General features: G+C 37.7%; 2 protein-coding genes and 1 long non-coding RNA gene across 7 annotated transcripts; 2 read left to right on the top strand and 1 right to left on the bottom strand.

Moving 5' to 3' along the window:
* Positions 1 to 1,541: 1,541 nt before the first annotated feature.
* Positions 1,542 to 11,937, top strand: CUNH5orf34 (chromosome unknown C5orf34 homolog). 3 transcript variants are annotated; one of them, XM_050329500.1, is made up of 12 exons: positions 1,542 to 1,778; positions 2,057 to 2,146; positions 3,746 to 4,392; positions 4,999 to 5,094; positions 6,350 to 6,473; positions 7,305 to 7,396; positions 7,619 to 7,688; positions 8,014 to 8,184; positions 8,838 to 8,926; positions 9,657 to 9,749; positions 10,537 to 10,577; positions 11,283 to 11,937. In XM_050329500.1, the coding sequence occupies exons 1-12, from the start codon at positions 1,584 to 1,586 to the stop codon at positions 11,474 to 11,476; spliced, it is 1,902 nt and encodes a 633-aa protein (XP_050185457.1). In that variant the 5' UTR covers positions 1,542 to 1,583; the 3' UTR covers positions 11,477 to 11,937. The 3 variants fall into 3 exon arrangements, 2 of the variants coding, with proteins under 2 accessions (XP_050185457.1, XP_050185458.1); XR_007630573.1 differs by lacking the exon at positions 8,838 to 8,926 and having other exon boundaries at positions 11,283 to 11,384; XM_050329501.1 differs by lacking the exons at positions 8,838 to 8,926; positions 11,283 to 11,937 and having other exon boundaries at positions 9,657 to 10,571.
* A 193-nt stretch (positions 11,938 to 12,130) lies between these two features.
* Positions 12,131 to 26,319, top strand: TMEM267 (transmembrane protein 267). Of its 3 annotated transcripts, none has more exons than XM_050329507.1 (4): positions 12,131 to 12,250; positions 14,393 to 14,636; positions 16,199 to 16,586; positions 21,787 to 26,319. In XM_050329507.1, the coding sequence occupies exons 3-4, from the start codon at positions 16,275 to 16,277 to the stop codon at positions 22,120 to 22,122; spliced, it is 648 nt and encodes a 215-aa protein (XP_050185464.1). In that variant the 5' UTR covers positions 12,131 to 12,250; positions 14,393 to 14,636; positions 16,199 to 16,274; the 3' UTR covers positions 22,123 to 26,319. The 3 variants fall into 3 exon arrangements, with proteins under 3 accessions (XP_050185464.1, XP_050185463.1, XP_050185465.1); XM_050329506.1 differs by having other exon boundaries at positions 12,186 to 12,349; XM_050329508.1 differs by having other exon boundaries at positions 12,196 to 12,217.
* On the bottom strand, positions 17,005 to 21,488 carry LOC126647358 (uncharacterized). Its single transcript, XR_007630576.1, has 3 exons — positions 20,347 to 21,488; positions 17,281 to 17,440; positions 17,005 to 17,122 (listed from the first exon to the last, which is right to left on the bottom strand). It is a non-coding gene; the product is annotated as an uncharacterized LOC126647358 (long non-coding RNA).
* Positions 26,320 to 26,491: the final 172 nt, after the last annotated feature.

The following is a 26,491-nucleotide window of genomic DNA, read 5'->3' as shown; positions in this document are numbered from 1 at the left end:
TAAATGCTTAGTACTTGAAAACCACACTTTGTTTAAAGTCATTTCAAATTGAGCTGCCAGTGTTGCTGTTTTGCATGTGCTTTACTCTTGAGTGATTTTCGTATTCAGAAGTGAAGTCCACTTACTCTCAGTAGTTTCCTACAAAGGAGGTCTCGCTACTAGCCTGTTGTTTTTTGTTTTAGGAAAACAGATGGTCATTGGGTTTTGACTGTTGGGTTTTAGGTTAATTGTAGAACTACAGAAAGAAGAAAGACTATGTCAGGTATCACCAGTATCACAAATTGTGTAGACCTGGGATTTTTGTTTTCAATACAGTAATTCGTGACACTCGGTCTGGTTTGGAATAGTAATCTTCATTTCTCTCTGAGACAGTACTTTCTTATCACATTCTGCCTTTCCTTCCTGCTACACAGAACTCATTCAATTACTGATAGCTCAAGTTTACAACTTCTGTCTGATTGAGTTGTGGTTCTAATCCAGTTTATGCCTGTACATCCTGGTAATTAGTACAAGAACAGAAAATGACATTCCAACAAAAAGCCGGGGAAGATAGTACACTGTTTGTACACTGAATTGCTGATTTGCCACCCCTACTTCAGCCTGAGTGACCTACTTCTGCAGTTTCTTTGGTGAGGGTTCCAGCCACAGCAGTGAAAATGTCAGCAAAATACAGTGTATTATCCATAATAAAAACTAATATTCATGACTCATTCATAATCCCAGTATAAACTTTGAAACTTGCTTCAGGCAAGTACTGTACAGAATAATATTCATTAGAAAGGGTATTGCAAATAGAACCAGGTTATTTTGGTGCATGGCTGTGCCTGCATCTGATCTGGATGCTCATCTACTCTCTCCTGGGAAAACAGCTGTTGAGAATGGAAAGTTGTACTGAATGTGCTTTGTCTGTGATTGCACTGATTTGAGAAACTTGTACCTCCACATGTAGGAAAGGGACAGCAAGAGCACGTGATCTAGTGTGGAAAGCAATTGTGTTTGTTAAGTGCTTTGAGCGGGGATCGATAATGAATTGTCACTTAGCTGTAAACTGTCAATCCACTTAACCCAGCTTTGATTAATCGTAAGAATTAGGGGAGGGAGGGTGTTGTATATAATCTTCCAAAAAGACAGCTAGGCATAATTTTGAAATTATCCTTTGGGAAATTAGACCTTGCCTACTTAGCTACGACTTCTGGTACCCAGTTCTGTATACAAAAGTTTGAATTTCCCTGCCCTGTGAATACAGGAATGTAAAGCAGCAGTCACTAGAGAATTATTTATATGTAGTCTGCCTCTGGGGTATGTTGTAGATGGCCAGCCTGCCTCCGAGTTTTCCAGAGGTGCCGATGTGGGGAGGCCAGGAACGATCGCCGGGTTGCCCAGCCGCTGGCTCAGTGCGCAGGGAGTCAGGAGAAGCAGCTCTGCTGTGCATGAGGCTCCGTGAGCGAGTGGAATGGTGCGTGTACCTCCCCTGGGCGGAGCTCAGCGCTGCCCCCGTCCTGCCCCGCGGTTCGCGCCGTGCGCCGGCGGGGCCGCCTCGCCCCGAGCGGCTGCCTGCGGTCCCGGCTCGGCCTCCCGGTGCGATGGAGGCCGAAGAGCTGATGGTGCTGTTCGGGGACGACTCTGTGGAGGTGCACTACGCGGGGGGATCGCGCCTGCTGCTGTCTCCGTGCGGCTGCGAATACCTGTACAAAGCAGCGCTCCCCGCCGCCGCCCACCCGCTCCAGCCGGCCGAGACCACCCGCCAGCGGGTCGCCTTCGTCGTCAGTGCCTACAGGGTATGGGACGGGCGTGTCCTTTGGAGAGGGCAGCGGTACCTCGTCCCTGTGTTGTCCCAGGAAGCATTGTTTGCGATGGAAGTGCCGGGGCTGCCGCCCTGCGCGGGAACGGGGCGGCCCAGGGGAGTCAGCACAGAGCTCTTGTTTCTCTCTGTAAAGTGGAGGGGGTTTCTTAGATCTGCTCCGCAAAAAGACAAGTAAAAAATCAGTTTAAAATGTTGTCTCCGCACATAAAAACCCGTAACAGGGTGGTTTTGTTTCTCTTCACGCTTCATTAGGAACAACTTCTACGAGCTCTAGATTTCCGGAACAAGTTTTCTTCTCGCCCGTACTTACCTTCCCGCGTTATACCTCCAGAGAGAAAAAAGGTGGGAGCTACACGTGCAATGCTTGTGTAAAGTTAACTTCCCTGGTGGACTTAATATAACTCCGCATGCTTTTGTGTTGAGTACAGGCCATGGAGATGTATCGAGTGCAGTTTGCCTGTGGAGCTGTCAGCTTGATTGAAGTATTGCCACTTTAAATTACAGTTTTAATTGTAACTTAGCCCTCTGTTTATGCGTATCCTTTGTAGCCAAACGCTAGAATTAGGTTACTCCTAGTAAGACTAAAGATTTTATAGGATTTTGTACATAGGATAGAATGAGCTGTTTTATATGTGTTACATTTTGGCAGTAGAAGCCTTTCAGGAAAGACCCAGTGAAATAGGATGGTGTTTTCCAGGAGGTTGTCAGGTTCAATATTCCATTGTCTCCCCACTGAAGTACCTGTGTGAGACTGTTGCTGGGGCCTTTGAGTGGAATGGGGCAAAGCATCACCCTGCAGCAATGACTAGTCTAGGTCAGACTGAACGTCCATCCAGACACCACTTTACTGGTTTGGGGAGCTTTACTCCTCATCAGCATCCCTCTGGTGTTCCCACTGAATGCTGGTGTGGAAGTCTTAAGACAACTGGTAAATCAGGCAAGTTTTAAAAGTTCTAGACTGACACTTCACCACAAGTGTAATACACTTCATGCTAATGCTTAGCTGCTTGTAACACCGTCACAGGGCATCGCTGTATGTGTGCCCCAGGGCACAAAAACACCTGTACTGCATTACTTGGATCATGCTTGAGTTTAAAACAACCTGCAACTATGGTGTGCTCTCCTTTCGCCACTCTTAACCACCCACATCTCTAGACAGCTCGATGAGGGAGATTTTGTCAGCAGTGTGGCCTGTTCAGAGCTGCAAACATTGTTCAAAGTGCAGATTAACTGTGAAGACATACTCAGTGTTATCATTATATCTTGTTTGTTCTTGTTCCTTTCCTAGAATTTTCAAACACATAATACACTGATTAAACTGCCGCTGAGCACTGAGTATGTTTTTATGGGACTGACAGTTATAATACCAAGACCTCATTCCTGACTGGAGGAACTCCAGCAGTATCAGTCCACTCAGAGCCCATTCTTTTATATAGAAAGCTAGGACTGCTTTTCCCCATTTATATCACATTATGTTTATCCCAACTGAATTTTTATCTGCAGCCTTATTGTCTGGTCATTGATTTTTGGTGGGTTTTTTTAAGGGTCCTTTTGCAATTCTTCATGAGCTCAGCCAGTAACTGATATGTACAAGATAATTCAGCTGTTCTCTTCAGTGTTTCTTAAAAAGCAGTTTCTTGGAAATGGAAATATGTACAGTCTATGGGTAGTTGTGCCCTGTTCCTACTTTATGAATTATTAGTAAATTATAACCTTATTGCTAGATAGAACTTTGTTAGAACAGGAAGAAGCAGATATGAGGGTTAGATATTTTACTTCCTCTTGGGTTCATATATACAAATAAATGCAGAGCAGCATTTCTTGTCACACATCACCTTGCAGAAGAACTGGATTCATTTAAATGTAAATCCTCCATTGTAATTTCTGAGAGGCAGGTCATTTTTATCTTGCTGCACATTCCAATTCTTTTTCTTGTATTAGATTCTTCTCAATGATATCTTAGAAATTAGATGGCCTGACCCTGCAACAGCTGATCTGACAAGATGTATAGACAATGGCAGTGTGAAGATCTCATCTGTAGATGGCTATGCTCACCTTTACTTGTCAGAATTACAGCAAGAATTTACAGTGGAGTTCTTATGCAAAGTCAGCCAGTCATCTGCAGCATCGTTATGCTCCTCTCAAAAGTACAGCTACTATCAAACTGGAGTTCAGCATGAAAAACCAAGTAATGACTCTGTTACAGAAATGTCATTGAAACAAACAAAAATAGAGAATAAGAAGAATAAACGTGGTTGTGCTGAAGGTAAATTCAGGGAACCAACCAAACCAAAGGATCAAGGAGACAGAGATGGAGACCCTTTGTTCTACACCAGTTGTTCTTCTGAATACACATGGGTTACCCAGTGTTGGTCTGTTTCCTCCTATCCAGAAGAATGGAAATATCCTTTGTCTTTGGCACTGATGTGCTGTAGCTTACATACAGTTAAGAACATAATGAAGCCATGTGGGGAAAATAACCATACATCTATCAAGGCTGATGTTTTAACAGACCCTGAAACACATGAAACAGTTTCTTGTTTACCTACAGCTTTGCCACTCAGCTGCAGAGCCCCACATTTACACAGGTAATTTAAGCTCTTTACACTGTAATTGTTAACATGTTTCACAGTTCCTCAATTTGGAACTTCAACCTCTAGGGAAATAACTGAATTCTAGCTATAAAAAAAAAGTTCAAAATTACTATCGGGGGTTTTTTAGAAGCTTCTTGAAACATAACATATGTGAAACCAACATTCTGTATCCTACTGTAATGAAACTGTAGTAATTAGTCCAGAGAAAAAAATAAATTCAGTTTTCTAACATGCTGTATAAACATGTAAATGGAAAAGAGAATACTGAAAAAAGAACACAGGTGTTAGGTTTGGTTGTGGGTTTTTTTCATTTTTGAGAAGAATATAATACTTCTGAGGTGGGCCAGTGGAATATGTTCTCTTGTCAGCATCACTAAAAATAAAAACATTTGCAGGGTTGAGAAGTTTAATTTGGGAACTAATGTGAATAACTAAAGAATTGGAGGACTCTAAAAATATGCGGCCCCTTCCCTTTAAACAGGTGTGCATGCATCAGTTCTATTACAGAAATGATTACCAGCACACACACAAAAGAAAAGGAAAAAACAAACAAAAAACACACCCTTGGACTTAGTGAGACTTTTATTGCATTTTACACAGGTGGACTTTCTGTGACTTCTTTCAGAATGAAGATACTGAAAACTATGCATGCCCTCAGCTAATTCAAGTTGTATGGTGCCAGGGTGTGTTTTACAGGTATGTAGGAAGTCATGTGTGTCATCTTTGGATGACTTTATTGTTATGGGAATTAAGCTTTAAGATGAAATGTCTTACTCTGTCTATTTCTCACTCTCTGAGAAATTGAACACAATCTTCATGTAAGAGTTTCTTCATTTCTGCTGTTTGTTCATTGGACTTCAAGGTTTTCTAGTATAGTGTACTTCCAGATCTGAATCTAAAACCACGTTTAAGGCTTCTAAAGAAGTGATCTGATTTCTTAAAGGTTTATTGGACAGCTGGAGTTCCCACAGATTTCACTGACAATCACGGTACTTGGTTTCTTTTCAAATTACTTAGCATTCCTTTTGATACTGATGATTTCATGCTTTAGAAATGTTTGCCTTGGTGATCTCCATAATTCATATGTTGCAGGCAGTTCAACTGTGGATTTTACTGGCTAGTCACCTTGTCCATATGGTTAAAAAAAATACTTTTTTCTTTTACATGCTCTTTCAAATTGAAATTGTTATAATTGCTATCAGCATCTAAAGGTCTTTGATAAAAGCATCGTTGCTGTTGAAACCTTTAATCCTTCTGCTCAGTGTTCTTTGTTTTTCTTAGTGTAATTCCTAAATTTTCATCTCATCTGAACAAAATGTTTAGCAGCACTTTAGAGCTTTTTTTTCTCAGAAACCTCTTTTCTTTGAAAGTACAGTGAGTAGCCACAATTAACTCTGTTAAGTCCCACCTCTTAAGTCCAGGCATCTAACCAGAGAGTTGGGTCTTTAAGTGGGTTTTAAGCTTGAAAATAGCTATGATCACAGATAAAAGACCATTGACATTAACGGAAAACACACAGCTGCAGTGTGTTTTTGAGCTTCAGATTGTTCAGGAATCATTCAGTCTGACAGTTTTCTGTGTACACTAGGTAGGGCTGGTCTACTAAGAAAAGTGGGTTATTCTGTTCAGAATCACTGTATTTTGTGGTCAGTGATATGAGCAGCCCTTGTGAGATGTTTACCTCAACACAAAAAAAAGCCCTCCTTAGCTTATTTGAATCCTCCCCCTCATGCACACATGCAAAGAAACAGCCCTGGTAATGCTAATCCTCCGTGTTAAAAGAAATTGTTGGTACATTTCGCTTTTTATGAAACGGCGGAAATTTTTTCACGTGAGAGTTACTGAAAATGTGTTTCTGCTTGTTGCTTTCTTAAAGTGTACTAACCTGTTTTGCTTGTCTAGTGAAACAGCATTTTAAACACCTGTTAAAAACCATGTTATTTTTTCTTAGATTTATCCATGGTAGGACAAACATCATAGAAGTTTATCCTGGTGATGACTCATTTTTCAAGTCAGAGGGAGCATTTTTAGGAAAATATTTCGTACATTATGCAGTCCAAAAAGGAACAAAACAGGTATAAAACTATTTTAAAGTATATTCCAAATCCCTTCAAGTTAGTAGCTTTCTTAGTTTTAAGACATTTGGCTATGCAGTTCGTAGTGAACTACTGTAATGCCTCTATCAAGCCATTAATTGTACAAAAAATGAGATTACTCCTTCTGAAGCAGAAGTATTTTGGTAAATTACAGACACAATAAGAAAAATTTTATTCATTGTAACATTTGTTTTATCAAACCCAAGAGTAAGATGCTACCAGTACCATTTGTCACTAATTTATAAGTTTAGTCTTTAAAGTAACATACTGATTATTAATTTTTATGTACTTGGAAGTGTTTTCTTTTCTACTGTATGGAGACAGAACCCAGAAGATGTGTTCTGGCTTTGCTACAGACCAGCTGTTCAGTGCTGGAGAAAGGATTTTGCCTCTCTGTGTCTGCCTGTTGCTAAGTTTCCCCAGAGCAGAAATCCTCTCAAGTGCTTATGCAGCGCCTTGTATTTTTAAAGCAGAATTAAGGATCAGCTTTGTACTCTTCAAATGCAGCCTTTACGTTGTAGTCAAATGTCATTACTCAGCAACGAACTACTGCCTACTCTGACAAGAGAACTTTGTGGCCCTTATTGAGTGCAGAGAAACTGCCTTCTTTTTTGTTGTTGTTTTTTGTTTGTTTGTTTGTTTTGTTTGTTTTGTTTTTTACTTTTTGGGGAGATAGTTTCTCTGGGGCAGATCTAAATGTGATTATAGTTGCTTTCTGCGAGATTAGAAATTTCATAACTTGCAAGCTCTTAATGCTGTTTTCATGCTATGGTACCTGTAACTAATTCATCTTTTTGCTTTTTACTGCAGGTGGAAGAAAAAATGTATTCAGTGAACAGCCTTCCTCCTGATGTACCAGGAAATCCATATTCTATATCCTCCATTATTACTCAGGCAACCAAGTAACTTTACCTTTGTTACATTAATTCCTCTGACTTAGGAAGGACAGGAGTTAAAATTACATATAACATTTACTATTACTATTATTACTTACTATTATTAAGTATAAAAATTAAAGGAATTTATATTAGCGCTGAGGACATGTAAAATGAAGGCCTCAACTGCTTAGAAGGCGTAATAAGAATTAAATGCTTAATATTTTATTTGGGTTTTTTTCTCCTCAGAATACTTCATTATTGCTGCAAGACAAAACTGTTATTAAGTCATAACTATTACTTCTGCTGTTGGAAAATGGTATGTAGCTGAAAATTTATAAAACTTTCAGTGTTATGGGAAGATTATAGAGGCTATTGGGAATAGGACTAAATCTAGAGGGAAGAATGTTGAGTGTATTCTCACAGATCAGAAGTAGATATTTGGGAACCAAAAGCATGCACTATAAAGTTATATTTATGAAGGTGTATGTAAAGTTATATTTATGAGAAAGAAATTGCATGATGAAGAAAGCTGGTTGTAATCGGGGAAAAACAAGTGAATTAAAAATTTGGGCCATATACAAACAGCTATAATGATGTAAGTAATCTTTCCTCAAGTTTTTGATGTATTTGTTTGGTTCTAGGTACCTGAGACAGATGGACGAGAAATGTTGCCAGCTTTGCTGTATGAAAAGACTATTCCCAGCATGGGAAGACTCATTGTGTACTCAGATCATAAAGTCCATGCTGCTTTTTGGAATGGGTTGACCCTGAATGTGGTTTGGGATTTCAGTTCCTCCTCTAATGAGATTCAGGTAAATCATGAGTTACAGGAAGGACTATTCTTAAAACTTTAATGAAAAAGTGTTACTAGGAAATCAATGAGAACATGAAGCAAAAGTTCTGATGCCTATAAAATACAAAAATAAAAAAATAATTGAAAATTCTACAGGTTTTGAGATGTTTCTAGGCACTTTTAGAAATAATTTATTCTTGAATAGGACAAAGCAGGTGTTGGGGCTATGCCAAGGCCTTTTTCCCCTGCATTTGTCATAGCAGACTATACCACAGAGTCACAGAATCAGTTAGGTCAGAAAAGACCTCTGAGATCACTGAGTCCAACCTATGACAAAACACCACCTTGTCAACTGGACCGTGGCACTGAGAGTCACATCCATTCTTTTCCTAAACACCTCCAGGGACGGTGACTCCACCACCTCCCTGGGCAGCCTGTTCCGATATCTAATCACTCTTTCTGTGTACAACTTCTTCGTAATGTCTGACCAAAACCTCCCCTGGCACAGCTTAAGACTGTGTACCAAATTCTGTCCTTAGCAAAACACAAACTTATAAGTGTTTGAACTGGATTGTTCATAGATATTTAATTCTTAAATTAGCAAATTATTCTTCCTTTTTCTTCTTCAGACTACAGCAGAAAATTAATACTTGTAATGTTTGTTCTTCTAAGGTAAATGAAGATATAGGCTGGTGTAAGTTAACTACTCCTGATGGGGTACAGCAGCTAATACAAATAAGTCATCCTGGAGTCTATGAAAGGTATAAACAATTTAAACAATTTAAATATAAAATAATCCTGTACAAATCCATTCAGCTGAAGAAGCAGTATTTACTGACAATATACTGGAATGGCTGGACCAAAGACATAATGATAAAAGTTCCATCTTACATCTGGCAAAGATTCAGGACCTGTATGACCCAGGGCCACTGCATGCTGTGGTTACGTCATAATTGTTACTGCAATGCCTTTTTAGAAAAATAACTGGGGCTGCAACTTGGCATTTACCTCTGTGGATAAGAAGAAACCCCAAGAGCATTTGTCCTATGTAGAGCTGGTACATAAAAGTGGACAGCACTTTATCCAATTTTTGCTTTATTACAGATAATGACCTCTGCCTGCAGATTACTTTCTGTAATCTCCTTGCTCGAATTACAGCCTCATTATGGGTATCATCAGAAGCTTACTGTGCTGCATTTTAGCAAGCAGATATTCACAAACAAAAATAACCACTTGTACACTATTCATCACAAATTATAACAGCTTTGTTTTAGTTTTCTGTAACAGCATAAATCTAAATATGAAGGAGATTCTGGACAAAAAATATGAATCAAAAAATGACAAGGCAAACTAGAGAAAAGGCTAGATTTTGAATCATAGCTTTTTCTTTCAGATCCAGATGTATTGGTTAACACCTTCAGTTTTTTGCTTGAATTAATAGTTTGTTTTTCATATAAGTAACTACTTTTTTGAATTTTCATATTAACATAGGTACATCAGAACAGCAATAGAATGGTGCAGAAGTTTGAATGAAAGGAAAGAGATTGCTGAATATACTGCACACTCTGTAACTGAAGAAAACTGGTATTCATCTTTGTCCTAAAAAATTGACTATAAATAATATTGAAAACAAAGCCCAAAAATATTATAAACTGTGAATTTTATAGATTGCATTTCCTAATGGTCCAAAAGACCATTTATTTTGTATGGTTTCATATTTTTCATTCAGCTTTTAAAATGTTAGGTGGGTTCCAGGGGGAGGTTGTTTCATTGAGCCTGTCTTACTTAAATATCAGAATTACGATGACTTGGCTAAAGGAGTATTAATGTTACAGAGATAGTATCTTGCAAGGCAAAAAAAGAGAAACTAGGCTAAGAAAGGTGTCTTAACAGAATATCAAGCAATTCAAAACAGTGCTTTGAACTTAGCAGTTGGGTATTTTGCTGATGGACTTGCCCTTTTTAATACATGCTACTGACCAGAAATCTACTGACATCACATGCAAACACATTTGGGTATTAAAAATGTGTTAATTGATATCAATTACTCTTGTACTTGTTACTTAAATTATAGCAGATTCAGCTGATACATTTTATAGCTGATGAAGTGAAAATTTTTATCTATATTTATAGATACATAGAGAAAAGAGACTACTCTTCAAGCAGAGCCTTAGTTTTCAGGAACACAAATGATTAATGTCAGCCATTGTATGAAAGACAGAAATAAAGCGACTTTTTTTACACTTGGATTTTGCTTATCTAACTTCCAGTATTGCTGGAAACTGTTAAAAAATAAAATCTGATTTATAAAATGTCTTTAAGAACCTTTTATGATACTATATAGTTTAATAATCTTTATTTTCTTGGACAGGTCTGCTGATGCTGAGCTCGAAAAAATCCAGAGATTTAATTGTATCCTTCTAAAAGCTGTGAAGATTTTTCACTTTTATACTCTGCTGTTTATCTGCATGTTCAGATCTTCACTTAGATCATCAAAGGCTCTCTATCCTGTTCCTACTTTCTTTTGCTGCCCTACTTCTTAAAATTACCTCTTTTTCTTATAATTTTTGTTTTATCACTTATCTTGTCCAACTTCTGCATCACAGCACCAAAATGAAAGTCACCAAAAAACGCAGCCCTTTAATGCTTATTGCATCAGTTTTGCTAAGAGTCATCTGCTGATCTGTTCTTGAAAGAGGAATAAGGCAGTTGCCTTGGGGCTTATTGTTGCAGTACAGTATCTTTCTGTTTATCAGCTACCTAAGTGTTGTTTTAATTGTGTTCAGCCAGCTCAAAATGTGTGCTGTGCTGAATCTGCTTAAAACCACTCTATAATTGTCTTTAAATCAGTGTACAATTCTATTAGTGTGAAAAGTGCACACTGTTAAACTGCAGTGTAACATCAGTTTTCTTTTTAAAGTAACTCTTGGAAAAATTGAAGTCTAAAAGACAATTTTATGTAAATGTTATAGACATTTTAAGTAATATGTCTATATGTAATTATCATGCTACAAAATGTGAAACTTTGCAATCCAGAATGATGAATATAGACATGGAGAATTATTTTTCTCATTAGGAGGAAGAGTTTGGTGTTTTTCCTTAACAAAGTAACACTAGTTTTTTTAGACAGTAGCAATGTTCTGGAAGGGGCATCTGCTGCAAAATCCAATCCGTCTGGTATCACTGTCAGAAAAAATGAAAGCAGGAGTGAATCGGAAGAACTCAGTGTTGGGTGCGTCTTGGAAGCTTTGGAGAAAACTTCTAAAGTCATTCAGGATATTGAATCTTTGCTTGCCGCTTCTGGGAAGTGAAGCCTCACAGCAGATGAAGAGCTGTGTTCCGTATCCTCATAGGAGCTGTCCTGGCTGTGTCTGAGGGAGCTCTGAGGGGCAGCAGGAACGAAGGCCGAAGGCACAGGGACAAGTTGCCATTGTGACACCCGTGAAATCTGTGAGCTGCCACTGGAATGTCAGTAACAGTGCCAGGGGTATGTTTGGTATAGACAAAGAGAACAGGTGAAATAGAGCACAGCTGTATAAATACATCAGGCCTGACCTGACCATGCTGCTTTTAAACGTATGAAGTTGTGTTTGAGTCGATTGATTTCATAGAACGACTTAGTGAACTGCTGAAGTGACTAGAGTAGCCGGATCTTCGCTCGCGAAGACTGGCCATAAAATATAAAAGGGATAGGCAGTTTTAACTCTAATAATGTGCTTTTATCCAGAAGCTTACACCAAGAAGTCCAATAAAATGTTTCCCAAATTCTTTATATTCTCCTCTTTTTTTTTTTTTTTTTTTTTTAAGTAAATAAATAATTTATTTCAGGGCAGAAGACGCTTTTCTCCCAGCGCTGTAAGGAGCCGTAGCACGAACACCCGAACGCTGTTTTTAAGCCGCCTGGGGAACGCCTCTCCCTCATAACCGGGGCGGGGCGGGCATGGGAGGAGACGGGGCTGGTGCGGGTCCCAGGCTGCTCCGCGGCCACGCATGCTTCCTAACCCGCTTCCTACTCCGCTCCTGCCGGGAATGGGGCGGCGTTCCGTCATGGGGTGAGGGGGCGGATGGCGGCGGCCGCGCTCCAGGTGGGATCCGGGGCGGGCTGGGCACGGGCGGCGGCGGCGGCTCCCAGCCCCCTCAGCCCTCAAGGGCTCCGGGCGTCCCCTCACACTCCGGGTTTCCAGGTTAATTCCCTGTTGGGCTTAATTTAGTTAGTTCCTCGGCATCTTGGGTAAATCCTGCGGGTTCCTTCTGGGCTTTTGTCCTTTTCCGCCCTCCAGCCCCAATAATGCATTATAATTATCTGACCCAAAAACACTTGCATTGCCAGTTCTTCACAGGTTGACTTAGGCTAGGATCTCCTTTTCCATGAATTAATATGCTTAAGGTTTGAGCTGGTGTCTTAAATGGTAATTCTACATCATGCAGTTTTTAATAAAAATTAACATCTAATATCAAATATTAGAGTTTTTAGGAGATAACAGAGTTATAAGGGACTGCAGTCTTTTGACTTCCTACATGAAGTCCAAATAATTCTGCTAGTTGGCATGCTGGTGTTCAGTCACTGGTTGGACCTCAGTGGTACCAGAGGCCTTTTCCAACCTAATTGATTCTGTGATTCTGTCGTTTTATGCATTCCCATAATTCATCATTGCAAAATTGGAGAAAAAAATTGGGAGAAAAGTATTTCTAAGTGATCATTTTAGCCATCGGATTTTTGTTTTGTTCATACAGCATGAGTTGAAAGGCCCCTTAGTTTCCCCAAATGCGTATTTACAGTTTTGACCTAAATATCTTTTTGTGTCAGTAATTTAAAGTGTTAACTGTGCATTTGTTAAAGTAATATTGGTAACTTCCTTAAATTACGTTAAACATATCAGCACAATTGCATTTTGAGGGCATGGGCAGAGATGTATATAGTGCTTTATCTCATATAAAAATGACCCAAGAAATCACAGCTCTAAGCAGTGTCACTCTGTCAGCTGTTGTGTTTTATGTAAAACCAACATAAAGCTTCCCTTCAGCATGTTAACTGGACTGACCACCCAGTTTAAGCATTCTTTTGTGAATTACTTCCCAATTTTATGTTTTAACAGGAATGTAAAACAAATATGTAAACAAATATGCTTTCTGAGATTTATGGATAGGATAGAAAAACTTATGGCACTTTATTGTGATATTTTCTAAACAGTTTGAAAATCATAATTTTCGGCCAAAAATAAGTTTCTAGTTCTACATAAAATTTATTATTTCAGAAAAAAAGGGGTTCTACGTTTACATTAAATTTATCATTTTAGAAATTATTTTGGTTGAACAGAATTTTGCCTTTTCTAGTCTGATTTCACTGTTGATCTGCAGAATATTTATAGTTAATATTGTTTTCCTGGGAATGTAACTTGATTTTTACACATATATTTGTCTAAAAAGGTGGCAGAAATAGGCTGTTTAGAAACAGCATTTGGACATCACTGTTGACTGAGGTCAACCCAAAGCCAGTATGGCATCCTGTTCTTCATTCTGTATGAAAGAGACCCATTCACGTACAGTACTTCTTGTCCAGTTGGCATTATTACCTTTAGTTCATGATACATAATAAATCATACTCATTTTGGATTTTTAAAGTCTGTAGTGTTACTTGTCCTGTGTACTTTATGAGCATGGTAATACTATTCATAGCAAAGAAGTGTAAGGCTAAGACCAAATTGACACAGATTTCTGTTGCTGTTTGAATCTGTAGATCTCTCTTTATCTGATCTGAGGCCACTTGGTAATGGGGTGAAATTAAAAAATAGATTCCTGAATGGGACTCGTAAATGTTTCATTAGGTGGGAATCTTTCAGGCACAAGAAGGGATCTGTTAAAATATAGATTATATTCTATATTCAAAATATAGATTGCTCTATATTTTGAAAGGCCGCTACTTAAAAAGACTGGGAGTGTTCTTTTCTGGGTTTTATTATCTTTTAATTATTATTGTGTTCTGTCTTTATGTGTGCTCTTCTCTTGTTTTGTGATCTTTTTTTTCTGCTTTCTTTAACAGCGATTCAAAGCCCTAGCTGGAAGTTGCTTTTAGCTCAATTATATTTGTTCATGAATTAATTAAGTATATATTTATCCTTTCTTTTTTTTTTTTTTTACTATTTTTCAGATTTCATGTGTGTTTTGTAGAGCTTTTGAAGAGCTTTGTGTAGTATCAATCTTACTGCTGCCTTGTTTGTTTTATTTAGGATGGAACAAATGGTGTTTGGTATTTCCTGCTTTGGACTGGGCAGACTGGATTCAGAAAGCACAGGGGCTCAACACTGAGGGAGAGACCACATTTGGAATAAGGCTACCGGAATAAGGCATCTGCAGGGAAAAAAAATGTCCTCCTAGTTGCAGGCCAAGTTTGATTTTGAATGCTGGTGTGCTTTTTAGAGGCATGTTGCTGCGTCACCTCTGCACGAACTGGATTCCTACACAGATTATATGGTAATTTTAAATGAAATCCAATCTGACATGATGGTTATATAGAGGAAATATTTATGAGGAGGATACATTTTTTCTTTAAAATGGAAGTTATTCAGAAAAGTCATCCACCAGAAAATGGTACTTGCAGTGTTTCAGGAAGTGCTTTGTGTCTACATGTTCATTCAGAAGAGGCAGTCATGGTTAACAGATGCTAAACTTGACCCACTCTTTTTCATCTCTGTACAAAGACTATGTATTATTCATGCTTCTCTTTTTTTTTTTTTTTAATGTTTTCCACAGAAATGATTCAGCAGGCTTTTTTTTTTCTATAAAGATGCTAGCAGTCGTGTGTTGCAGATAATTCTACAATAAGCAGGCATGCAAAAGGTCTGGAAGAAACATATTTTCTGAGGCTTACAATAATGTGTTTAAAATCGTAAACTATTATGTGTCAACATTGTTATTTGTTTTCAGAGGAATTCTAATACACTCACAAGAAGTGCCTTCAGAAAAAAAGTTTACCTAATAGAACTGTATGAAGACAGATTATCAGGGTTAAATATAGTGCACAAATTCGTGGGAAGAATCCATTTTTAGATAAAATATAGGCTTCAAAACTGTGGTTTACCACTATGCCTCCCCAAAAAGACTAGCACAGCAGTTAGAACAGGTAGAATTGGTACTGTCCTTCAAAGACAGCTTTTCAGTGTGTTTAACATAACAAAGCTGTGGACAACATGAGGACTTTTTTTCTAAATTGTTCTTTTTAACGTTATCACATAAATAAAAAATACTGTATCTTTGTAATCCAGATATCCTGTAATTGTTTTTGGGGAGTGGGATGGAGATGTCTTTCAGATCTTGAATTATTTTTGGGATTTCTTTTGAGGTGTTAATTTAATTAAAAAAGCATATGTAGTTTTCTGCTGTAAGCACTCAGTTTCGGTTGCTTTGGTTGACTGAATGGTTGTTGTCTTTCTGTTTATCATAAATAGTGAAGATATTTAAGTGGTTCTGGTTTTCTTAAGGCTTATTCTATGTCCCAGTCTCCAAACGGAACAAGGAGTTGCTCAGGAAAGTGCACCAGGGTGATAACACATATGTTTGCAAAATATGTAAATTAAAATAGTGATTTGGATTATAGATTAAAAACTCATCTTTAACAGTTGTCATATAGAGATATCTGGAATTTTTGAGCATCAGTCCTAGGAATCCTCCATATTGAGTAATCTTTTGTTGTTGCAGTGTAAAGTATTTAATTCAATTAATAACGTGTATTTAAGACCAAAAGGGGTCTTGAAATGTATTATCATAGACATGTTTCAAATTACATTGTAAAATCTAATATTTCAGTAAGTGGAATTAGAGCTTTCCATGTTATTAGTGCTTGTTCTAATTAAAACAGGACAAGTGTTTTAATTCAGAACTGTGGTGTTCAAGTCAACAAATTAACTGAAACTAAAAATTCCCTAGTGCAAGCATTGAATTTGGGGCTTTTTTATGCTCAGTTTTAGCTGTGATAAATGCTTTGTGCTAATGGATTTTTTTCTTTAATTTTCTTTCTGATCTCTTGACATTTCCAGAACAAGTGACAAAACGAAGGACAATGTGCAGTGTGTACCCTGATAACATTTGGTGTGCTGTGACACGGCTTTTGTCATGGCATCTGAGACTGAAAAGGCCCATGCTCTTCTCCAGACGTTCAGCACAGCTTCAGTTATTTCCAGTCTAGGTTTGGGGATATTCTGCTTTGTAGCAGACAGACTTCTGCAGTTTTCCTTCATTCAGCAAAATGACTGGCTCCGAGCCTTCTCCGATAATGCAGTGCATGGTATACTGGGAATGTGGTCATGGGCAATAGTGATTGGACTCAGGAAGAAAAGTGACTTCACTGAGGTCACTCTGGCTGGCTTCCTCGCCTCTGTCATTGACGTGGACCACTTCTTTCTTGCTGGATCCCTCTCTTTAAAGGTAGGTCAATAAGTCAGTAATTTATTTCTCTTATTTCTTCATCACTGTTTAGTTTATTGTCCTAAATGTAAAAGTTAGGTATATGGAATTATATGCAGGTTTTATGATTGTAAAAGCCATAGAAATATTCTGCTGTTAGGTTTCTGCTATTTAGAAGAGTTCTGAAAGCTGTACATGCTATCCTATGTGTATCATATAGTTGCTTTGTTACCCAAGTTAAGCAGTTAAAGGCTGCCTTGCACACTTTTGTATATATAGTGGATTATTCTGTTTCTTTTTACAGTAAGGGTTAGAAATATCTGCAATGTGGGGCAGAAATATCTGAAAAGTAGATGATAGAGCTGCTGTTTGCTTTCATTCAGTCTTTCTGAGTAATATGTTTGGATCCCATACACAGTCACCATCACAGTGAAGATGTGTTCCCTCGCAGGAATCTCCTGTGTTTCAGTCCATTCCCTCTTGCTCTGTCAGTGGGTACCGGGAGCCTGGCTCTGTTCTCTTTATGCCCATTCTTCAGATTGGTTGATTAATGCATCCTATAATGTTAACATTATGGAATAGAATTTAATTCAGTATTTATTCTCATACACGTTTTCTTATTTTAAAATCAGTAAATTCAAGTAATGAATGATTGGCTATTAGAAAGTATTATTAAAATTGTACTGCTTCATTTTATTGCATTTGAAATGATTACCAGTATTTTTTTCTTAATTGTGAACACTAGATGTCTCTCTTCACCGATGTCTATTTGGAAAGTTGAGTGTTGAACTGGGAGGTGGCCTGTTTCTTAGCTGCTTTCAGCGAGGCAAGGTTAAATATTCTTACACTTCCCATGATGGAGAACTTTTGTGTATCTGAAACACAGTAAATTATTGTAATTTCTTGAGTTAGTTTGTTCCTGTGTTGTTTCAGTTCCCAAACAGCTAGCAATTCATTTTCTAATCCAGGCTACTTTGTTGACATTTAGATCTTGTTTTCTTATTCTTTAAGGTTTTTCTGCAAAAGACAGCTGATTTCTCTCCCCAAAAATGTTTTTCACATCAGAAACACACAATGTGGACAGTAGAATCATAGTCCTTTCAGTAGCCAAACTTACTTAGCTGAGGTAAGGAGAAGACAAGAAGTCCAAAGGGGTTTTCAAATTATTTGCCTACAAACTCCTTCCTTTTCCATATGTTAACTGGATTAATAAAGGATGTTTCCCTGTAAAACATATCTAATGTAGGATTCTTGACTTTTAGAGCAGTAACAGCATTACAACTTGGAAATCCATCATGCTTCACCAAAAATCTCTTCTCAGTTAAACTAACTTTCAAAAAAAATTGTATGGGGCTGGATTTATGTTTTCCAAACCTCATACTGTTTTTCTCTTCTCCTCCAGATTGCCTTTTGCCTGAATTATCTAAGGGTCCTATCTCAAACCATGAGTAGTATTTTAGAAGAGACTTCATATGAACCAAATAGCATAGATTAATTCCTTTCAGTGGCACACAGGTATACTTCTGTCTTTTTTAAAAGGAAAAAAATCACCTGTTACAAATTTTACATCTTGCAGTGCCATCAGTCTCTTTGATTTGTGATGTAATGTAATCCCCATAACCTCTTCTGCAGTGTGCTGCCTGGCAAGCTAGATCCAATTGTAATGTGTGATTTTTTTCTTTTCTCAGTTTAGTGTGATGCACCTCTCAGTTTCATGTCAGGCTAGTTCCTATGAAATTTATTACTTCGTGGGATACTTTTTTACTATATATTTGTTAGTTACAGTCCCATTCTTCATCTTTGAATTGCAGGATTGAAAGTAATTGATTTATGAGACTACAGTGTTTACTGTTTATGCAACACATTACTAGTTAACTAATAAATAAGAAGTCTAATTAACAAAGCACACCACTATTACTGATTTGTAACAATAGTACTCTACACAAGTACCTTTATAACTCTTCATCATCACTTTTAAATCTGATGACAGGTTAACTTTTTTAAGTAACCTTTCTGTGCAGCACAAGGCAGTATTGCCTTCTGCCTCCGCTTGATACCTTCACACTACTCCAGTCACCTACTTCTGTTCCTGCTGACGCAGCTCACTACCTGGATTGGGTGGCCATTGGTCTGTTTTTCATGGCCATCATTATTTTTCTGGAGTATTCAGGGTAAATAGTCATCTGTGGTATTTATATGTTTGCTCTGATAAATACTTGTGTACCAATTACCATGTGATCTGCCCTTTTGCCCACATTATTTTTGCAACAAGTAGGACATCTACAACAGCCTCACTTCTTGGAATTTGTAGTTCTTTGTGTTCTGTGGGCTTTTTACTGTGCGCACATGTGTAGAAGAATCAAGGAATCACTGTTTGAAGAATCTGTTTCATTGACTGTCCCTAAAGGTGATAGTTACTGCAGCCTGTCATCAGTCAGGATTGCTGATACTGCATGAGGGGGTGCTCCCCAGGACTGTAGCCCAGAAACTCATGTTGCGGAACAGACTTGCAGAAATTGCTGTATTGCTACTGAACACTCTGAAAGTGTAGAAAATGTAGTTGGTGGCAAACAAGATTGTACCAGCAAATATACATAACACAGCTGGTTAATGTGCCACTGCTGACCAACCTGGGCTGCACAGGGGCATTTCTGGAACTGGAGAATAAGCTTTGCACAAAAACAATTAATATAGTATTGAATATGTTATTGTATTGTTAACATTATGACTGTTATATAACTGTGTATCTTACATTGAATATGTTACTATAAACTAAGGACTTCAGGCTTGTGAAGCATCACAGAATATGCCTGAAGGAGCCTGTGTTGTTACTTAACATCCATCATACTCAACATCACTGTGAGCAACAAGTGAGTGTGATTATTGTCTCCTGTGTCCAGCTGCTCACTGCAGTGCGTGAGAGGGGCTGGAGGAGCAGGAACTTCAGTATCATCTTGTACCTGATTGAACATGTAGGTGCATTTCATGGAAAAGGTCATTTGCGAATCAATTGTTTGCAGCATTTTTCAGGCAGTTAAGGCAGAACACTGTACTAACTTTTTTTTTTTTTTTTTTTTTTTTTTAAGAAGATCTGTTGATTTCTAAGTGCAAATAAATTTGCCTGTTAGGAGAAAGAGAGTGTAACTGCTTATATTGCCAAACAGAACTGCCTGTCTCTTGGGCTTGGCAACTCAAGGATGTAAGTGTTCCTCTAGTCACAGAATGTAAAAGTGGAAACAGACTATTCTGGGCAACTATTGCTGGGCACAGCATTTCAGAAGCCTAATAATTGTGCTGCAGTTATAAAATAGGGCTTTCTCTTGCTAAAATTGAACACACAGGTTGCCTGTATGAACAACCCTGCCCTCTAAAATTTGTAGGAAAAAAACTTAAACCTCACCTTCCCAAAACTGGATAAAGATTGGCACCAATACTGCTAAACTGTGTACGTAAGTAACATTAAAAATCTCCTTACTCACTGTGTTGCTGTTGGTACCTAATATTAACAGGGCAGAGGGAAAAGACTGATTTAGACTTGGCTACTGATTTTTTTCAAAGTGCAGAAATAAATCAGTCAATAGGCTATCTGCCAAAACATACTACTATCCAGGTTTTTTCAAAATTAGGCTAGTATGGACTTCTGAGGTTCTTGTTGACAGTAAGAAAATTTGGACTTTTTGCAGAGTAGGTGATAAACAATTTCACCATTGCAAGGTTTTTCTATTTTAATCTGTGAACAACCTGCTTGTGTGAAACAGAAATTAAGTTGTAGAAAACACACCTTTTGAACCAACTTAGAGGTGGGTCCATAACATTAGAGTTAAAAATGATGGAGACACTTTGTGAGATTTTTAATCCCATCACCTGATCGTGAGTCAGGGACAAGCATGTGGTGGGAAGCTAATTGGGCAAAGCTTTCTGCAGGCCTTGTAATGTTGGATTTGGTTTAAAGCACAGGCTGTTATATATTCCACGGTGGTCCGTAGCTTCCCATCTCTGTATTAATTGGCTACGGCTACATCAGAGTTTCCTTTACAGAGAAGACAGGGTTCCAAGCAGTTGTCTAAATTGTGCATGAAAGCTTGATGAAGCTCTTCCAGAGTCCCGCTGTCAGGTACTCCTGTTGAATCCTGCAAGGACGAAACACAACCAAAGACCGAACAGGTTAGCGATGCTGTGTTTGCTTTCTGCATTAGATACAATGAGGGATTGTTCAATACAGCAGTGAGATAACACTGTCAAGTTACATCTCTGGTGCCTGTTGCAGTCCTTCCAAATGTTCACCAGTATCTGCACTGAGACAATTAATACTACATCAGCACCTATATAGATCTTCTGGTAAAAATCTCTTCTCCTGTATCACTTCTCCTGCTCTTACAGAAAAATGAATCTACTTATTTGTCACTTATTTGTCAAAGATATTACCTTTTTTTTACAGTGTTTGAATTTGTGGCAGTGGTTCTAGCTGCTGCTAGTGAGTACATCCACAGGATATTTTCTGAAATGTGTACATTAAATTTACATTATCACATCTTAAAATGGCTAAATCAAATCTCGCTAGCTAAATTAAAACCAAATATAAGGCTTTCAATTAAGTTAATGTTAAACAAGTTGTTGATACAAAAAAACCAAATGTTTCAGATGTGGGCTTCGGAACTTTGTTTTGCCTCTCCCTGAAGAAGACTGTCTCAAGGCAATCAAAATACATGTCAGTTTGATCCAATTTTTATTGTACTGAAAATTACTGTTCTGTTTTAAACATTGTGCAACTGAAACAACTTTACAGGTGCTAACTGTAGTAAAATATGGAATGGATTTTGAAAATAAATGCCATTAAGCCATATGATTTATTTCTAGTAAAGAATATTAAATATTTCAAGTGTATTGGATGGTTGTTTTCCTTTTAATTATCTTGAAATTAAATACAAATAGTCAGTGCAGCAGATTACACAAGTTCCTGTGCACCATGTGACTGTATGACAACTAGGATACCTCATCCAGCTCTCTCCTTGTGTTGACGTTGATGGTCAGTAGGATCCACGATTCATATCATACAATAGAGAGACAGGGCAGCACACAGCTTTCATGCATAAAATAGTCATAGTGTTAGTTTTGATTAATTGCAGTGGAAAGGAGTGGTTTTTCTTTGCACTTCCACTTAGTCACCTGACAGTACACCTGTAAACATCCATGAACCTCATTATACTTTCCTTTCCTGCAGGCTGCTCTGACTCTTCCACGGAGACCACTTCTTCATTGTACTACCGTGATTCCTGTTGTGGCTCTGACATTAAAGTTTATTATGCACCTTTTCAGGCTTAAGGACTCATGGTGCTTTCTTCCCTGGATGTTGTTCATATCCTGGACTTCTCATCATGTCCGTGACGGGATTCGTCATGGCCTCTGGATCTGCCCATTTGGAAAAACTCCGCCTTTGCCATACTGGCTGTATGTGGCAATTACAGCATCTTTACCTCATCTTTGTTCATTCATCATGTATTTAACAGGCACTAGAGAATTAATGTCTATAAAACATGGAATCCACATTGATGTGTAAGAATGATGGCTTTTAAAGGCTTTTTGTATTATCTCTTGAAATAACCTGGCTGGCTGTCACTGAAGGGGTTTCTTCTGTTTCCTACACCTTCGAAGGTGGTACACCTTTCCTACACCTTAGCCATTTTAAGGTTGTCGAGCCAGTTACAGCTGTGTCAATTGCTTGTCACAGAACCTATTTAATGAATGGTGACATTCCTTTCCCTTGCAAAGCATGTGATCTCCCATGATAGCTCATGTATAGCTAGATAAGTTCTTTGTCTGTCTATGTAGTGGTTGCATTACAGTCATGCATTTTACTGTCATGGTGCCATTCTTCTGATCACCATTCACTTTGGATTTGTATTTTGCCTTTAGACAATACATTTCAATCTAGATAGTATTTGTATAGAGCTTTAAAAATGTGAAGTACTATATAAATGCTAAGTATTATTGGGGATTTAATAGTATATGGCAGTTGTAAAAAATATGTTAGCCTTTAGAATTTATTTATTTGTTAGAGCCCTGCTGAACTCCTATATTGGACTGTTTTGAAAGAAACAATCTGTATTTCACACTGTGCAGCTGTCTATGCACCTCTTTGAACCCTGCTATCATGTAGTGTTTTAGTAAATTCTATTCCCCTATAGTTGCTTGGTACTAAATTTGCAGATAATTACTAGCTTTGCGGTTAGAAAAGAGAAGGCAGTTTGGTTATAGTATTATGATGTGCTGACCAAATTGTTTTTAATATTTAAAAATACACTAATTATGAATACTATTTAATTTGAAACTAAAGACTTTTAGTAAATATTTAAGGGTTGTGTGAAGGCAAACATTATTACAGTAAAACATAACCTTTAAGGAAGATAGAAGAAAATAAAAATTGCTCAAAATGTGGATTTGCTTAAAGAGATTACTACTGTACTTGTAAATGGCATTTTCCAGTAAGTGCAATATCATCCTCATGGTTGTAAAATAAAATGCATTATTATTATTATTATTATACAGAAATATGAATTTCCTCATAAATAAGTTCCTTGAGGAAAATGTTATTATGCTGCAGGTTCATGAAGTAGTAGTTTGCACTGTGGACTATTCAGTTTTCATTTATAGAATTTCTCAGAAAAAGTCTCAAATTAAAAATTGTCTGGTCTTGTCTAACTAGATAAGACTGTCTAGACTCTTGTAGTTTATGGGGTACAAGCTGAGAATGTCTGTTAACAATTTTTAATTTTTTTATTCATGGAACTTCATTGCCCATTAAGGAAATAGGGCCTTAACTACTCCAGTTTGTGATGAAAAGCTGTCGAAAGGGATTGTTTTTGTGGAAGAGCATCTACAGGGTGGCATGTGCTGACCTTAAGTTGCCAGGTTACCAAGGGGTGCCAGCGTTAGGTGATGTGTTAATACTGCATTTACATTTGTAAATATATATTAGTATAAAGTACAAAAAAAGCCCCCAAGCAAATTATTAATTGGGATGGCTAGTTTAATCAGTACCAGAGACTTTCTGTGGCTCTTTGCAGCACACTATGCTAATTATGGAAAGCGTTTCACTCCTTTAAAATGTGTCTTTCCAGCAGAAGAATAGTCTCTGCGCTGTTTGTTCTTCATGTTAGAAATATATGCTAATGCAAACTTGTCTGACAGTACAGTGGGTCTGTTTAGGCTTTATTATAAAATGAATAAAAGGTTTCTTTCTTGGAAAGAAGATTGGAAGAGCAGAACATTCCTTAAAGAGTTATCCTCATGCCTTGGATTTCTGTCTCTTATAGTTTTGCAGAAACAACGTAAGAAATGTCTTGCTTTAGAGCCCTCAGAGCAAGAACTGTCTTTTATCCAAAGGCATGATGGTTTACTAGAGAAGCACTGCTCATTCATTTACTTCTATCATGTATTTTAAACTACAGGCTGTGAATGCCAATAATGAATATATTTAGTGCAAGGAGTGAACACTGAAGTCCATGTAGAAAATTTTCAATATTCTTGTTTCATGGTATAATGTTTGTATAATTTTGTGCTTTATCCAGATTCATTGCAAAGGGAAATGCATATGGGAACAAAGTGGAGAATTGCACTTTCTCACTTCTAGACTGTAGCTCTAGCATTTTTGATAACTATGTGTCCACCAGTGGTCCTTAAGATTGGTACTGTACTGTTCTAGATATTTTTAAGGATCAATTAATGGGGATGTCTTCAGTAGTTTAAAACCACATATTTTCATTCTCTGTATTTCTAGCTATTTTTGTGTGAGTTTTTACAATAATTGTTAGCTGTATTTCAAAATACTGTTTTTTCTGGTCATATTCTTACACCAGTTCTATGACAGCAGTGGGTGAACACCACTTAGAAAAGCGTAACAAGCACTTGTAACACATGACTTCTTTTTCTCTCCTTCCAAACAGACATGGCAGTCTCACACCTCAACCTGACATTCAGGCAACTTTAGCTGACATGGGCTTTTTACCTTTTCAAGGTAAACAGAGATGTTGCATGTAATGCTGTAATTTGTACAGAGACAGAGTGGAGTACAAAGGAGAACTAAAGTGTTTGTCTCACCTGTGTGTCACGGGCAGAGTGGGAGCTTCAGACAAAGTTTATTAGAGAAGTCCCCCCCATTGAGTCACAAGGTACACAAAGCACTCTCTTGCTTTCTAAACTCCTCAGAGAGGCAGCTGGGTGTGGCTGGATCCAGTCTTAGTCCCAGACTTTGCCAATGGTTTAAGTCTAAAGGATCACACATGTGGAATTGAACCTTAATACAGCTTTGTCCCACAGAATTAAAAATGGCAATATTTATATAAAAATAAATTATTTATTGTGATAATGATTAGACTAAAAGATCTTAGAATTATTTACTAGAGAGTTGGTAGCTGCAACTACTAGTATAGTGCAGTATTTTTGACACAGTATTGACGTTATTAAAGCAGTTCTATTGAAGCAATTACGTCAAAGCTAGCAAAAGCAATTATTAAGTAGAGATTGATGTTACTCAGCCCTACCAATGACCGTGAGCAAATCTTGTTCTCTCAGCCTTGAAGAGTAACCTTGAGGGCCATCCCCACTACAGGGAGGAATTTTCACACACGGTCCAGAAAGGGGGATGTTACAAGGTCCTCCAATTAAAAAGTGGGACTGGGCCGTATGTTTCCAGGTCAGCTATGTCAGCTCAGCATCTTTAGATCAGTTTATCAGTGGTATTACTGGGTTGTCCTTTATCAGGTACTTCAGCAGGTCTACCACAGCTTCACCTCACTATCAGGATATTTAACTCTGGGAGTGATGAGTCAGGCTAGTTTCAACATTATTCCACATGAAAAGCAGCAGGACAGCCTGCTTCTCCATTCACTGGTAGCTTTGCAAAGAGGGCATTGTTGGAGTTGTTTTACCTCCACTCCAGGCAGAGCATCCTGCTACACCATGTCACCTGGGAGATACACCTGCCTGTTACAGGTGAATTGCCCAACAACTGCTTACCAATATTTCATGTACATTTCAAATTCACTGGTATTTTTCAACTATGCATTGATGCTTGCCATGTGTAGCAAAACCATGACAAAAATAAAGCAAGATGCTAAAAACATAATGACTTTGTGCTTTACTTCATTTGTTGCTACAGAGGGTAAATATGGATGTGAAAAAGCATGTGAATCACACAAAAGATGAATCACAAACTCAAGCTCATGATTTTGTGCATAACATGATATATATCACTAAAATACTAGGTATTTCAGTGGTTCATTTAGTATGCCAATCTAAACTTTTTCCATTTCCACTTTTATTTTCAAGTTGAACTTAAAAAGTTGAAGTAAGTGTGGGGTTTTCCTGACCTACTTTTTTTCTGTTGGAATTGTGCTGCTTTTGTTCCTGCTTTAATGTATTGCTGCTGTAATAAACAGGTACTAATAATTGCCAAGTTAAAGGAAAACTTCTGGAATGTTTCTTCTCCCCAGTCTTGTAGAAATAAGATAAAATTTCTCCTAATTCCCTAGTGACCATAACAGAACAAGTGAACACATTTCCTATCAGTTTGTATTGTAGTTTAAAATGTAATCAGTCTTTTCACCTAACTACTGGTGCTGCTCTTTTCTACAGTGAATTATATTGTATCATGTACCTTTAATTAGTTATTGATAAGTGAATTGTTCATAACTGGGGCCATATCCCAAGGAAAATGCTGGCAAGTTTGAATTAAACTGAAATAATTTTTACAGCAGGTCATTGGTATTGGCTTATTACAAAAAGAAAACATTTCCTTTGCTAATAGAGATAAAGGTCCAGAAAGAGAGAAAAAGTTTAAAAATTCAGTCTAAAGGAAATGTTAGTACATAGTTTATGTAAAACATGGTTTTTTATTCCATCAGTTACTGTCAAGATGAAGCTAAGTG

This window comes from Myiozetetes cayanensis, unplaced genomic scaffold (assembly GCF_022539395.1).
Source record: "Myiozetetes cayanensis isolate MyiCay16 unplaced genomic scaffold, myiCay2020 scf4, whole genome shotgun sequence".
Classification (NCBI taxonomy): Eukaryota; Metazoa; Chordata; class Aves; order Passeriformes; family Tyrannidae; genus Myiozetetes; species Myiozetetes cayanensis.
This window is presented reverse-complemented; position numbering and strand designations above follow the sequence as displayed.